The 15,127-nt window shown below is 39.5% G+C and overlaps 1 protein-coding gene across 2 annotated transcripts in view; it reads left to right on the top strand.

Annotated features, from left to right (window-relative positions):
* Positions 1 to 15,127, top strand: part of CSRNP3 (cysteine and serine rich nuclear protein 3) — an 86,774-nt gene that overhangs the window by 50,096 nt on the left and 21,551 nt on the right. For both annotated transcript variants that reach the window (XM_059820659.1, XM_059820660.1), the window contains exon 3: positions 10,925 to 11,095. In XM_059820659.1, the coding sequence (XP_059676642.1) occupies positions 10,925 to 11,095 (171 nt within the window). The remainder of the gene's footprint in view (positions 1 to 10,924; positions 11,096 to 15,127) is intronic.

The raw sequence follows: 15,127 nt of genomic DNA on the forward strand, positions 1-15,127 counted from the left end.
TTTTTCCCCACAATGAAATAGGGAAAATGAACATAAATGTGTATCACCGTAAAATTTGGTGGAAAATCCGCTTAGTATGTAAGTTGTCTAAAGGTTAAATTAGGGATAAAAGGAAGAGGAGCTGCTTGAGTTTTTCAGGGTTTTGTGTGTTTAAATGCAAAAATAAAAGGAAGGATACTTCTTAAAACTTAACATGGAAATGCATTGGACCACTTGCATTTAGGCTTTCTGATGAAAAGATAGATGGCTTCTGGTTACTACTTCATGAATTGTTTAATGAAATATTTAACTTGATGTCCTGATTCAGTTTGGGGCTGGTTAGTGTCCTGCTCTTTCATAAGCAATAGGGATTTGCATATTTATTCTACTGTCTAGTGTGAAGTAGGAAATATGGGCGACATGGTATGGAGCCTGACCCTCATCAGTCTTTCTGAGGGATGTGGGCAAGGAACTAGAACATCATTTACTGATTGTAGCTTCACCATCCTGTGTAGTCCTTGGATTTTGATGTGGAAATGCGGTCAAGGGGGACTGTTACGTAGGGTAAGGCTGCAGACCTAATAAGCCTCTGTGGTAATTGTAGCTTTCGTTAGCATGCTGCCCCTTCGAGGGTAGCGAGAGGAATTTGGGGTGGTATTACATTTATTTATTTCATACTGGTAAATCATTTCTCTGCATTCCTATAAATAAGTCATGTTTTTCATCTGTGCTGCCGATCAGGATAAATTGGTCTGTGTTGAGCTCTCTGCTGCTGCAGCTCTTCTGGTGTCAGTGGCTCCGCTAGCGGGTCCAAAGCGGGCCTGCGGGTGGGTAGCACCCTGCGATAAAAGCGCTGTCTGCTGAAAGCAGCAGGACCCGCTGCGGTGCCTCTGCCACCGCTGCTGCGCACCACGGAGCTGTGGAAGGACAGGCTGGCAGGCCAGCACCGGGGCTTATGTTTCCCTCCTGGGGGTGGCAGCTGGAGGAAGAGAGCTGCTTTTTCAAACCCATCTCCCTGGTTTTCAAACCCATCTCCCTGGGCTGCCTGTGAGTGGGGCTGGGGCTCCTCCGGTGACCTGGGCATCTCCCACCCGAGGAGCCGCTGGCTGGTACTTCTGGGAGGGTGAAATTGGCTGACGTTGCGCTGACTTCAGGAGGACGTTGGGTTTTTTTGAATAGGGATCTGAATTTGACAATGAACTTCTCAGTGATTTAAAATCCATTCTGTATTATAATTGAACAAAGGCTCCTTTTAATGTAGCATGAATATGTTAAAAAAGTAAGCAAATGTTTTCAGTTGTACTTCCTAAGCGATAGCAATCTGTCGTAAATGCCATTTGTGTGGGGGTGAAAGGGTAAACAAAAAAAAAAATGTTGAAAGCCACAAAATTTATTTATTCATTGTGTTTAGTGTGCATAACAAATGATAGCACTGCTTACTTCCAACATGAACTGTGACAGCTGAGCAAGCTATTCATTCTCAAGCAAACATTTTTGTCTTCAAGTATTTTATTATGGGGGGGAGGGAAACCCCATGATTCCGGGGGGACTTGGGGTGCTTGCAGCACTGCCATTGTTTTGCTCTCTTGTAGTACCAGGGTCTTTATTGAACCATTCACTTTCAGAGTAGCTCAAGGTTTAACTTCTTTCAATTAAGTTGCTCAGTTGTTTACCATTATGCCTTCCTCTCCCACTCTTATTTCGAAACAAACATCTTTTAACAATGAAATGGAAAAGTGAAAATTGCAGAATATTAACCTTCTCATCTCAGCTCCCCTGGAAAAGACAGAATAATCAGAGGTTTGATAAAGCAAAATACCCTAAAGTGTATCAAAAAAACCCCAACCTTGGGTTGAAAGTGGAAGCCACATACCTTTACAGCAGTGCTTTTCAGGAGAGCATAGGGCAGGTAATTAATTTTGTCCCAGCAGAGTCCTCTGGCTGAGATGTCGTTGAATGGTCATAAGGTGCTTACAAGTCAGGCAGTGCTATGGGAATGGGCTAGCTGCTTAGTTTCTATTCATCACTGTCTCGGTGACAAGAGTGCCTTGGGAATTGGATGGGTACATACTTGTTATTAGACCTGCAGCTCTTCTGTCAGCCTTCTGGAAGAGTTTTCAACTTTGAATTATAAAGTGAACTGAAAGGGATTTTTAGACATGTTTATTATGATGCTAAGTCACTACAGCCATAAACTCCAGATTTTCTTTAGTATTACAAAAAAGAGAAGAGAGTCAGCGTTTGATTTCTACACAGTCGGGATCTAATTTTAGGTCAGTCTTACTGTGGTCTGTCGCTTTACACATTCATGTTGTGATAACACCGTGTACCCTTCCTTTACATGCCTTTGTGTCGAGTATACAAAGGTACACATGCACAGGTGAGCAAGGACCTATGTGTAAATTTTGCTGGCCAAAAGTATGAAGTTATTATTGGAAAGATTGGCTGTAATTGAGTATGCGCTTTAAAAATCCTACCTTTTTGAGGTTGTTTGTCTTCTCAGTAATTTCAATAACTGCTGACTTACAGAGAAATGTTTCAGTTTATTGATTACACATGTTTTGTCTCTCCATAAAAATCAACTATCTCATTCTGTGATGCTGTGGTCACTAAATTTGCGAATTTGAAATCTTAGCATAGCTAATCTTTTTGACTGATTTCTTAAGGAAATTAGGCTTATGCAGTTATGCTTTCTCTAGGCCTATTCTATTGTCCAATATGTCTATCATATTTTCCGTAGTTAGTTTTTTTAACCTGTTACCTCATTTCAGCTGAGCTTGAAAGAGAAGTAGTAGATCTTCTTCAAGTATTGTGCAAATGGGTGGTGAGATGGAAAAGAGAGAGGCTGTTAGTTCACACCAGTAGAAAAAAAATTGCACTATGACTAAATCCCTGATAATCAAAGTAACCACACAGAGGAATGCATTAAACACCGCTACCCTGGGGAAGACCATCAGTGAACCAAACCCCCTACTGTGCCTCAGGTAATCCCATCCAGAAGACGCAAATCTATGAAGAATCAAGTTCCGTTCATTTATCAGAATTTTTTTTTTTTTTTGTAAACTTGAAATTAAATTCTGCTTGTATTTTCTAGCTGATAAAAGAGTAGCTTATTTTTACCTTGTGCTGTTCTTAGAAGAGAAGGTGAATTGTCAACATAGGTGTCAGTGGCAGGAGGAATCTTAGCAGTTGTTGTATTGTATAAATTCATTATTTCCTGCATTCAGTAATTTGTTGTACATGTTATGGGGTTTTTTGTGAATTTCCCCCATCAGTGTTTATTCTTGAAATAATATTATTGCTAAAAATCTTCAGGGTTTTTTAAATAAAAATACTGGTTTTCCTGGTTGAATAGATACACCATGTATGGTGAAAAGTCAAAAAGCAAATAATAGAAACAAATATTAATTTTACGTCTTTTATTTTTAAGTGTCATTTTTTGTGGGCCTGAATGCCTACTTAGGACTGTCTTGGGTGTGCATTAAACCTGCAGATTGTAACATTATATGTTGGTTGTGCGTTGTCCTTGATTTAGGTAGAAAGCTTGAATTATTATAGCCATAAAGCTATTTTTGAAGATAGTAGTTTCAAAACATCACAGCCTTCCAGTAGATATTAATAATTTATATTTTCCAGTACGAATAGTTTTATTGACTCTGTTCTCCAAGGAGAAAGAGGCACTTAAACATCTTTTTACTAATTTTGGCTTCACTTGAGGCCAAGCCTTGAATGAAGTAATGATTTTGCTCTCATGCCATGGAGCTATATTCATTTCATTGGTTGCAATTGAATGTTGGCTCCTGCTGACCAAAATTGTTTTTGTTTATAGGGGTCTGTTTCATACATTCTTCCTCAAATATTTTTACTAAAGAAGCTAATGGTTTTTCTGGTATTTTTGAGCTGCTGTTTAGTTTCTACCATTTTCTTTCAGCTTTCCAGCAGAAAAAAGCCACAGAGTAACCTCTTTAAGATGGGTTTTGGGCTACCAGAGATGCCAGTCTTTCACCAAGTTGCTATTAGCAGCTGTGCCAAATACTTATTTGGTGTCTTAAAAATACGCACAGCCCTGTGAGGGTATTAGAGAACTGGGTTAATGATGTTCTAATTTTACCATTTATTGCAAAGATAAAAACAAGATGTTATGGGAGATTTTTATGGTTTTGGTGTTTAAAAAAAAGAGAAAAGAAAAAGGAAAAAATAAAAAGCCCATCAACCCAAAATCTTTTGATTAGTTGCTTGTGAGTTGTCAGGTGCAAAGAACCAAGCTCATACCGTAAGTTTTAAATGACTTGTTATTGAAGTTGGAGGAACATGATCTGACCACTGTCGTATCAGGGACTCCACACCAGGTTCTGTGTACTCCCTCCCTGAAAACCTGGAGGCTCCTGGAGCTCTCAGATCTGTGTCAGTGCTTGCATAGGCATAGGAGAAGGTATTCCTGCAGCTGTACCTTTTCTTGGGTGGATGTGACAAGACAAAGGCATCGAGCTGGGCAAAATCATCTGGCAAGCTGGAATTTGAATGCTGAATTAAGGAGAGGAAAGTTGAAACAGTCTCCATTAGGGAACGTGCTGAGCATGCCTATTGTATAACGCTGCAGCAATACTGAAACGCAAATGGCTGCTGGCTGCGCACAGGCAGTTCTTTACTATCTCGGGATTTGGTGCGTAATAAGCTAAGACCATTTTTTCGTGCTACCTGTGCGATGAATTCTTATTAACAATGTTTGTTAAGGCATATTAGGCATCTACGTTAAACATGTATACATAATTAAATTTTACCAGTGTGTGACAAAAGAAAACCTATGTTAGTAGAGCAACAGAATTTGCAGAGCTAAGCAATGAATAATTGGTAAATAGCATAATTTTTGCAATCGTATGACCCTTTACTGTGGATTGATTTTGATATTTGATATCCAAAGCAATGTATATTTACACTTCAGAGATGCCTACATTTCGCAAGGGTGCTGCTGCAGATGGCCTAACTGTATTAGGGCAGCATTCTGCTTCACAAATTAGGTCTGCTGAGAAGCTGGGTGTATTAGTACAACTGATCTGCTTCTGCTGATTATGCTGGCTTGTTCAAAGTGAGCGGAGCTAATGCAAATCGTTAGCTATATGTTCAGATATATAGCATAGATGGATACCTGCTGCATGGTAACAAGTCAGCTTAGAGGACACCCATATTTTTTATATCTGCTTTGTTTACCTTCTCCTTTATAACTGGCCTCCAGTGATCATGATAGCGCAGGGCTTTGCTATTACATTTATGTTTCTCTTAAACAGTGAAGGAAACTTGAAACTCACTGGTGTTGGGTCAGAGTCCGGCTTCTGTAGGTTTTTTATAACCTTTTTTATAACCTTTTCCTTAAGCCTTCAATCCTTTCTCATCTTTTTTTCTCTCTCCAGTTTTACCTCTTCCATTGTGCTGTTATTCAGTCCTTATTGTCATTCTCAAAAACTGACAAATTTAGGCAAATTTTCATGTGTTTAGGCACACCTTTGATATTTGAGACATGTCTCCACTAAAAATTTCAAGTCTTTTCCTTAAAGATCTTGGGAGTGAGAGTGCTTTTCAACCACTGTAGTCACAAGATTTTTTTTTTTAATTGTTATAATTTTTTAACACAGATAAAACAGTTTGTCTCTTCACTTTTAAAATATTTTTGCCAAGTTTAAACATACATTAAAGTAGGTTTGAAACTTGCAAAGGAGATGAGAGAAAATGGGCAAAAAGTGAGAGAATAAGAGCAACCTCTTCATGTTCCCCTTTCCAGAAGAACATATTTAGAGGTCAGAATAGCCAGTGTAATAGATTCTTGCCAGAGGCAGTATGAATTTATATCTTTACCCTTGACTTGACTTTAGCCTGTATTTATTTAGCCATTTAAATTGTTGTAGCTATTTCTTTTGACCATCCCCCTGGCAGTCTCATTGTTGACGCTTACACGTCACTTCTTCCGCATTTGAAGTCATAATGGCTGGAAATATTTTTGAAGGAAAGCAGGTAGGCTACAACTAAATACTGTGTCACTCTAATTCCAAGTGTTAATGCTTTCTCAGTTAAAGCAAGCATTGTGTAGTATAAGGTATATTTCCTCATAGGGAAGTTCTGACTAAATATTTAAATTGTAATCTTGACATTACGTTAGCTGTGATATGCAAACTTAATGTTTTAAAGATGTAATTATGGGTGTTAAGAGAGCCGAGTTGATTTTAAGGTGGCCAGAAGATAAATTAAAGGAATCCAATTGCTTTTTACTAAAGGGAGAGAGATCAATGTTCAGAAGAATAATGTTGAACATGAACAGGCCAAGCTATCATTCCCCCAGAGATCTTATTATTTAATACATCTGCTTTCTTTTTCAAACATTTCTTTTTAACATGTTTTAGAATTGATCAGAATCTCATTGTGTTTGAAGACAAGGCAAAATTACAGTGCCAGCAGAGCTCGTTTACTGATGCAGAGGTCCAGTACCATACTGTAGGGAGCAGCGTGTGTTCCCTAGCAGTGTCAAGATGGCTGTAAAATACCCTGTCCTTCCAATGATGGTCTTTGAGCAGAAAGAGATTTTTTTAATCTAGTAAGGATAGGCTCTGGTCATTGAGGACCACACATCTTTTACTTCGAGTAAGGTTTCAGGATTAGGCCCTAAGTCACGTCACCTTAATGAAATAGGAAGCAAGGCAATTAGAGGTTCGATGCTTGAGAGTTAAATGTTTTAATCCCCAGTGTCAGGGTGGTTACTCTTCAGCACTGAACCACAGCTCAGCTGTTTGCTGTTGAAGCTCCCTGTGCTCCACAGTCACAGTCCAGTGCCAGCTCCTGAAGGCAGGCACATAAACCTTCCCTTTCAAGAACAAAGCATAGGTCACTCTTTGTCTTAAAACATCTTTCTTGTCAGGTTCTGCTGCTGAATGGGTTTCTTGTAATTTACACAGTAGTTTAACAGCTAAGGAACTCACCAGGACGCTGGAGAGCTGAATCTGTTGTTCACTAATCGCTGCCTCTAAGCTATAGCTTAGTGGAGAGCACCCTAGTCCTTTGCTTAGGTGGAGAGCGTTTCACTGTGTAGAAAATAATGCCAAGATTCATAGTCCAAAGAGGGTGTGCACCAGTAGCATGCCAAGTGCTGTACTGTATTAACCAGCCTTTGGGTACATAAACAGTCACTCATGGGTTTGGGCCTGGCCCAACCTTTCCGTCCCTTTTCTCAACATGCTCTGCCCTCATACTCCATTTTCCTTTTGTGCTTAGACACCTTGCTTGGAAGAACACCAAGTTTCAGGCTCCCAGGGAAACCTGGACATGAAGTTCATCTCAAATCTCTGTAACTTCTGGGTATGTGCAGAAGTAGTCTTTATGCTAGGGGAGCTTCGAAGTGAGAAGGTGAGACCCTGAAAAAGCTCAGGTGCCTCTGAAGAAGACAGTTTGGTGACAGATGGGCAGAGCCTTCTAGGAAAGGTGTTTTGATTTGAGGGCTGGTCAAAGACAAGGGCACTAGAGTAATTTAAAAGTTACTGGTTTCTCAGTTGAAAGCAGCTGTGTCTCAGTCAACGAACAGTAATCAACCATTTGTATGTCCCTGTGCCCTTGCAGGGGGTAGACTGAGCAGGTGTAACTGACTGGTGGTGGCCATACTGTGTTGCATGGCGGCACGTACCTGTTGAGACTGCACATCATGCACCCTGCTTTTGTTTTCTGGCCCAGGGGCATCTGGCACCAGTTCCCAGAGCCAATTCAAGATGGCTGTATCAGGGACCAGTGCTCCCTGTATGTTACTCTCAAGAGCTGCATTCCTTCTGATGGGAATCCATGTCTTGTTCTGGGAATCATTAACTCAGAATTGGGACGAATCTGTTTGAATAGTTACTGAGTGCACAAGTGTTTTCAGACCTGCACAGTTTTTTGCTCACTTTCTCTTCCTTGTTCTGACTAATGAACACTTCAGTTACCACATTAGAAGTGGAATGGTGTTAGCAAGAGGCTGTGCTGTTTTGGGGACTTGCCCAGAGGCAGACTTTAAGGGCTGCACAGCTGTGAGATTGAGAGCGTAGGCAGTAACATGCCGGATGCTTTCTGGCAACTGCAGCAGTCAGACAGACTCCTCAGCTTTGGGATGAGTAACTCAGTGCTGCAGTTCCATTTGCGTCTCCATCGCTATTCCCTCCCTGCACACCTCCCCCCAAGTATAAAGGCATTTCCTAATTCCATACAGGATCAGCAGATGCACTGCACCTTCCTTGTAATATAATCGCTACTGGCGATTGAAATGGAAATATCACTATAAAACAGCAAGAAGACCTCAGTGACTTCTCTTCGGCTATTTCCACTTTGTGGGGAGTACCTCTGCGTGTGGAGTTCTATCTAGCACAGCATGCTGTGAGACACTGGCGTGCTTCTGCTGCTGTTTACTGTCCAAAATATCTTAAAGACTGAAACTGCTGTGATTTTGAAGGGTCTGTGGCTATAGTTTCGGAAGGTGTGTTTTGTTCTGGGTTTTTTCCCCCAGTAAACAAACATGAAACTTGTTGCCTCAGGAGAGCAAGTCAAATGAACTCGTAAGAGGCTGTGCACGGTCGTATAGCAACATTTCAGCCTTATGCTTAGGGGAAATTGACTGCAAGGATGAGGAAGCAGAGCCATGTATCTGCGGTGGTTGTGGCTGGATTTCTTATCCCATTGCTTTCCACTGAAGCGTTAAATACTGACTACTGCTGGAGACAGGATATTAAACTTGGTGCAATCATGTATGTGCTTCTCAGAGGTTTTGCTTCCTAAGAGGTGAATTAACTCCTCCCTTCTTATAAAACTTATGTTCTAGTCTTTGTAATTAAATAATATCATAAAAATGTTGTATAATGTATCCATAATTTCTAGTTTTGACTTACAAAGGCAAGCTTAAACCTGCCCGTAGCTCCCTCCTGCTGTGCTTAGGAGCTGGCAGACAATGTAAAATGCTTTGTCAGCAAAGCAAAAGAAGTAATTAGAACTAACTTTCTGTGGCACTGGGATGAAACCATGATATTCTTGCCACCTCAGTCCCAGGATTTCCTGTAGACATACTTCACGGTTTGCTGAATTATGATTTTGAATTAGTCTTACAGACTCTGTAACCTGATGAGCCCATCAAATTTTTTTTTTTTTTTTTTTTTTATTGTAGCTCTCAGCTTCATATAGCCACCCTTATCCTGTTCTAGCTTCCTATCAGGCCTAAAGTTGGTTGCAAACTGCTTCACACTGTCGCTTTGTTTTTTCCAGGAAGGAAACTGATGTTGGGGCTTGAAAGGAGCTATAGGATGCATAGGAGACATTGAAACTACTTGGTACTAGACCAAGTGTAAGCAAAGATACCAGAGGATCTACTGAAGTGCTCTGCGTACAGGGTCAGAACATAGCAGCTACATCACTGAGACTACCTCTATATTAATTAAAAAGATAAAAAAGATGCAGGCTAAGGAAAGCGTTCCCTGGCTTCTGCTGCCAAGTGGCAGGGTACGTTTCTTGTTCACAGTGGCTAAACTGTCAGCCCTCTGCCAAAAGGCGGGTGCCTTCATCCAGCCTGCCTGCTAGGAATGGTTCTGGCACCTGCTTCATCCTGCATTATCCAGGAGAGTGCAAGGTGGCCTGGGCCAAAACTCTGAAATGTGCTAATTGTTAAATGCTATGGCCAGTACTGGAGTCTCTGCCTTAACCTTGTCTTACTTACTAGTAGTCATTTAGCCCAGGATATGTTAGCTTCCTGACAGATTTACTTTTTTAAAACATATAACCATAGAAATGTTGGTTGAAAGGGGGCTCTGGGGGTTATCTAGTCCAACTTCCTGGATGGTGCAGAATGCAGCTGGCTCAGAATTAATGAGTCCTAAAAGTGGCTGCAGGGATTTAAAAAGTTCTGGTTCAGTGTGGAATGCAATTTTTTTTTCTTGGTTTCAGTGGGATTTGGCAGAACCCTGTGGTAAGTCCATAGCGCTAGGTTGTGTATCCTACTCGGCGAGTCTAGCACGTCATCAATCCTAGACAAACTTTTTGCCTGGATAAGTATCAGCACTGCTTGCTTCTGCAGTGCTGCTGGCGGCACGATGGCAGCTGGGCAGCTGTGTGTCCTCTGAGCAAGCTCTAGCTGTCCTTGATCTCTCCGCACTTAGTTAAGGGTAGGCTTTCTCCTTAATTACATGCAATTCATGTTACATTTCTACCTCTGCTGCTAAATTTCTGCTTGACTACTTTGCTTTGTAATCTTCTACTCAACTGCAGGAGTATATTAGGCATCTCATTTCTTAATGCAGGGAGGAGAGAGTTTGGGAGGCAGTTGGTGTCTCTGACTGGAGTGGGGAATTTCTGAATTCCAGGGGTTTATTGAGCACTAAATTGCTATATGGTCTTTGTGACTTCATGGTTTTTTATCTGTCCATAATATTGGAATTACCAGATGGATTTCTTATAGGAGTGATGTGAACACTGATTAGATCACATGTATTTGGCAGTGGGAACTGTAGTGTTCAGAATGATTTCTTCTTAATTTCATCCCTAACTGTGAACATTTTTTCCTCCCGTGGCAGCCGAGGAAGGGACCAAGTGAGGGTGTTTGAAAAGAAACTCCCATTTTTTCCTGGTTTGAAATTTCATAGCATAACCTAGAGATGAGGGATGCTATTGGCATCAAAATGGGAAAAATACTCCCTGAAAGCAATCTGCTACGCATTATTCTAGCAAAATAACCATCTCCATACATGTCAACTTAGTGTATGACTTTTGATGTTTTTTTCTTTCCTATGGCTTCACTGTCTCCTAATTAATCGTATTTAATTTCATAATAAATGGTTGTTCAAGACCAGAAGTGGCAACTTATTGGGACTTGTAAGTAAAAGTGACTTTGGAGATTATGACTGCATATTCTGCAGTTGGATGTTTCAGTGCCTCTTTGCTTCTGTTCCTGTTACAGGTGCATGTGACAGCATTGCAGCAATGAGTGGAATTTTAAAGAGGAAGTTTGAAGAAGTTGATGGCTCCTCACCTTGTTCCTCTGTGCGGGAATCAGATGACGACATTTCTAGCAGTGAAAGTGCTGACAGTGGTGATAGTGTCAATCCATCCACTTCTAATCATTTTACCCGTAAGTACTAAAATTGTGTATCTAAAGAATTCTTCCTGTTCCTCAGAATAAAATAAATTTTATGGTTCGATAAACATGATGATTTTAAATTGAACAGATGATAAAATGGGTTCTCTGTGGTGTTCAGTTTGCATCTTGCTCAAAATGACTTAGCAAACTTGCACCCTTTTGCCTTCTGGTTAACTATAGAAAACTATTTGTCATTGTAAAAATTTGGAGTCGCTTGGAAGCCCCTACTTATTTGCTATTTGAATTATGTAGCTGTTTGTAGTTAATGTTGGGAGTTGTGCTTAAGGTATTTCAAACAGGTACTGTAGGGAAGGTGCTTTAAGTAAGTTTGTTTATTTTCCTTGGATAAGGGTAGTGCAGCTATCTGTAGCATTGTATTGGTGAGAGTTCTTCTCCAAAGAAAATAATAAGCTTTCTTTTATTTGGAATTGAGGAACATTGTGTATGGGACACATTATTGCAATAGTTCCTATTCTTCGTGTAGGGGAGGGTGTCTCTGTACTAGGCAATGGTTCTGTGTACAGATAATTTGGTTTTAAGTTAGCAAAGCTATGTGTACAGCATATATATCTAGGAAGAATGAATTTACGGTTTACATTTGTAGTTTATGATATTTGTTTTAGGTGGTTATACTGTTTTAATAGTGAACTGCATGTTTTAAAAAGCAGGGGTTTGCCTCCTTCAACTCTGTTGCATATAGATCTCCCCACTGGAGTTAGTGGCTGTAAAGGTGTTTTCTTAAGACTGTGGGCCAAGGAGTAGGTGAGGCTCCTCATCACTGCCCATATACAATGTGATCCTTACAACTATGTGATTTAGATTGTGCCTAGAAATCATGTTTGTAGCATGTGATATGGATGTTCTCATAACTAATCTACCAAATGCTGCTGTGCAGTTTGAGCTAGGGTTTGGATGTGAGAGTCTGAATCCTCTTTGCTCTGGTATGCAACACTCCTGTGCAAAGGATTATATAGGCACAACTTTTCAAATGTGTTTACATGGAACAATCTTGATGTGGTGTGTTATATTTAAGATGCACTACTACCAGGGGACCTATTTTATTGAAATGCCACAAAGGAGTAAGTGACCCAGTGAATCTCTTTGGAAGTTTTAAGAAATAGCTTGGTGACAATATTATCTGCATGTTGATCTTTTAAGTTTTGCATCTGTTTAAGGACTTAGATGATTATTCATCGTAGACTGAAAGCAGTCCTTTTACATCAGTCATTGCCACCCACATAGAATGCAGCAGTTTCGTTGTGAATGCACAGATAATACAAAGAAGGGTCGTAATTCAGGAGAGAAACTTGGAAGTTGTAATACATGCATGTAACAATAAGCTTTGATTGTAGTTGATACAATAAATAATTTAGTTTTTGAATAAAATCTGTAAGGGAAGCTACAGCATTTCAGTGTTATGATTAATGATCTGTAAAACTGAAATATTTGTGGCCAGAGTAATAAATGTTTATCTGTGCGCACACTCACACACAGACATGTAAAAATTGTACATACTACATTTTTTAAAATACATATGTATATATCAGTTGGCGATATGGAAATAGAAAGAGTAAATTGTTTGCATGCGCATTGATACTTCTTTTTAAAAATTATTTCCTTTAATATAGATGCAGCAGCCTCAATTCCAATAAATCAATTACAGAATAATCCCAGAATTACATAAGGCTGGTTTGGGAAGAAAAGAATTGAACAGGTGGCCTTGGTGTTGCATTTGAATAGGTAAATCACAAGGTCCTCAAGGAAAAGACTTTTGGAGACTAGCTCCTGTGCCACTGGAATGTGGCATCTTTCAGTGTCTTAACATTCTGCTTTGCTCTTCCTGTAATACAGTGTACTTGCAGGAGCTTGATAAAGGTGATAATTTTTTATTGGTAAGAAAATAGAGGATGTTGATGCTCAGATGAAGTATAGAATGGAAAGGTGGTTTTATCCCTACCTAATTACTTGCATCTTGCATCCAGACTGTCTTCCAGTGTGCATCATTTTTTTGTACCTTTACCAAGGACACTCCATTTTGCTTGTGATGGGGCAGTCAGGTTTTGTTAATTTATTGTTAAAATGCTGCAAGTGAGATTTGCACCTTCCTCTTCTTTCTTAATATTAAAGCATATCAGTTACTTAATATGTTTACACAGTCAACATCCACTAGTTGAGCAGTGTTAGAAAAATCACTTAGCTAGCCTTAGGCACATCTGCTATATATAAGAGCAACTCTGCACTAAAAAGGTGAGTCTTAGTGATGATGTATGATAGTAGAAGTTAATATGTGTTTGCAATAAAAATTAATCATGTTTATATTTAAAATAAATGCAAAGGAGCAAAGATACTTGATGAATGTTGAAAGATGTTTTTAACTTGATAACTGACTACCCCTGGAAAAAACAGGGGTTTTTGTTGAATTTGGATTTTTATTTTGTTTTATTCTTCTCACATTTTCTTGAGTCTTCCTGTGCTTTGATTGTGGAAAGAATGTTTTAATTGTACAATTGGTGAAATTTTTATACACACAGGATTTGTTTTCATTTTGGTTTGTATCAGTTGATTGACATCAGTTGTGTGTGTGATGTTGGATGCTCTTCAGGGGAGGAGCACTTCTCTTTGTGTGTACTTAGATATTTTTTTTCACATCTAGATTTTCTAAATTATATTATTTGAAAAAAGCATATTTTGAGTTCTATGAAGTGATAAAAATGAACTGATCCTACTGAGGTATTTGGCCCTGTCTTTCAAAGCAGAGTATGTGGAAATTGTTAGTGTACATACCTCATGAGTGTAGGTATCTTACAGAGCTACTAAGTGACGCTCACTTGAAAACTACATGCAGATGTGTTGTACAATAACAAAACTGTTAACAGTGTACATTGAAAGGTGTGTTGTTCATTCTTTAAACACATTCATCTCCCAAAATAAAAGAGAAGAGCTTTCCTGTGTTGAATATTTGAATCAGTACATTTAAGGGCATATGGAAAGGAAGAGTTCTGTGAGACTTTTTCAGTAAACAGACTGAAAAGAGCCAGTGCAGAAGAAAGGCTGCTCAGATTCCTTGCCTCTGTTACATGTCTGAGTATCTCCTTGATGGAGGTTATCTTTCTAAGCCATTTCCTGACACTTGGTACCATTTTCTTTTGTCTTTTTATGGGATGCTGTCAGATCCTGTGTACTGTCTTCTTTCTGGTCTGTTTTCATATAAGTAAATCCGAAGGTCAGTATAAACTCTTTTACTGACTGGAAGTCTGCGGGTTGTGGGTGACCTGTAGTCAACACTGAGATCTGTAGGTTAATTCTTCAACTGAGGTTTTTTAAAAAAGCTAAATGTAGCCCTCTAAGTCTTATTTTTCCTTTCTAATTGACCTGACAAAGAGATAATTTTTTAATCACTTGTAGCTACAACTCTTCCAGTGCTTCAGCAAGCAGGCAGTTTGTGTGTAAATCTATCTAGAATAGCTGATGCATCTCAGTATTTACACAACCCTTAAAACAGTATGTGTTGGGTCAGATAAACAAGAACCTTTCAGCTATCCTGCTCCATTAGCCTTAAGGTCAGTTTAACCTGCCAGCTAAATGAGGCACACAGCTGCTGTGGATCATTCAGGTGTGGCAGAACCACCAGAAGATGGCTTTGATCTCAACAATTAACCCGGTAGTGTGATGGCAGAAAATACATGACTGAGATGTCCCTAAGTGCTATCCGTTGTGACTACTACACAGGAATAAGTACAGAGTTTCTTTAACAATAGATCCATTTAAATAAATCAAGACAGCAACAAAAAAAATCCCTCCGCTAAGTTACAGGCGTCTTTTTCTGAATCAGGAAATGAAATTACAGTCCATAAAGCATAGACAACTGTTACCAGGTTCATAACCAAAAAACAAATAATGCAGTATTTTCTTGGTTAGGTATGTTTGTATATACATCTGCACATTTTTAAATCTCTTACCAAATGGTGATGGAGTGCCTTCATTACCACTGGCAGATACAATCCCTACCATCTTTTTTGCTTA

The sequence above is a fragment of the Gavia stellata genome, chromosome 8 (assembly GCF_030936135.1).
Source record: "Gavia stellata isolate bGavSte3 chromosome 8, bGavSte3.hap2, whole genome shotgun sequence".
In the NCBI taxonomy this organism is placed as follows: Eukaryota; Metazoa; Chordata; class Aves; order Gaviiformes; family Gaviidae; genus Gavia; species Gavia stellata.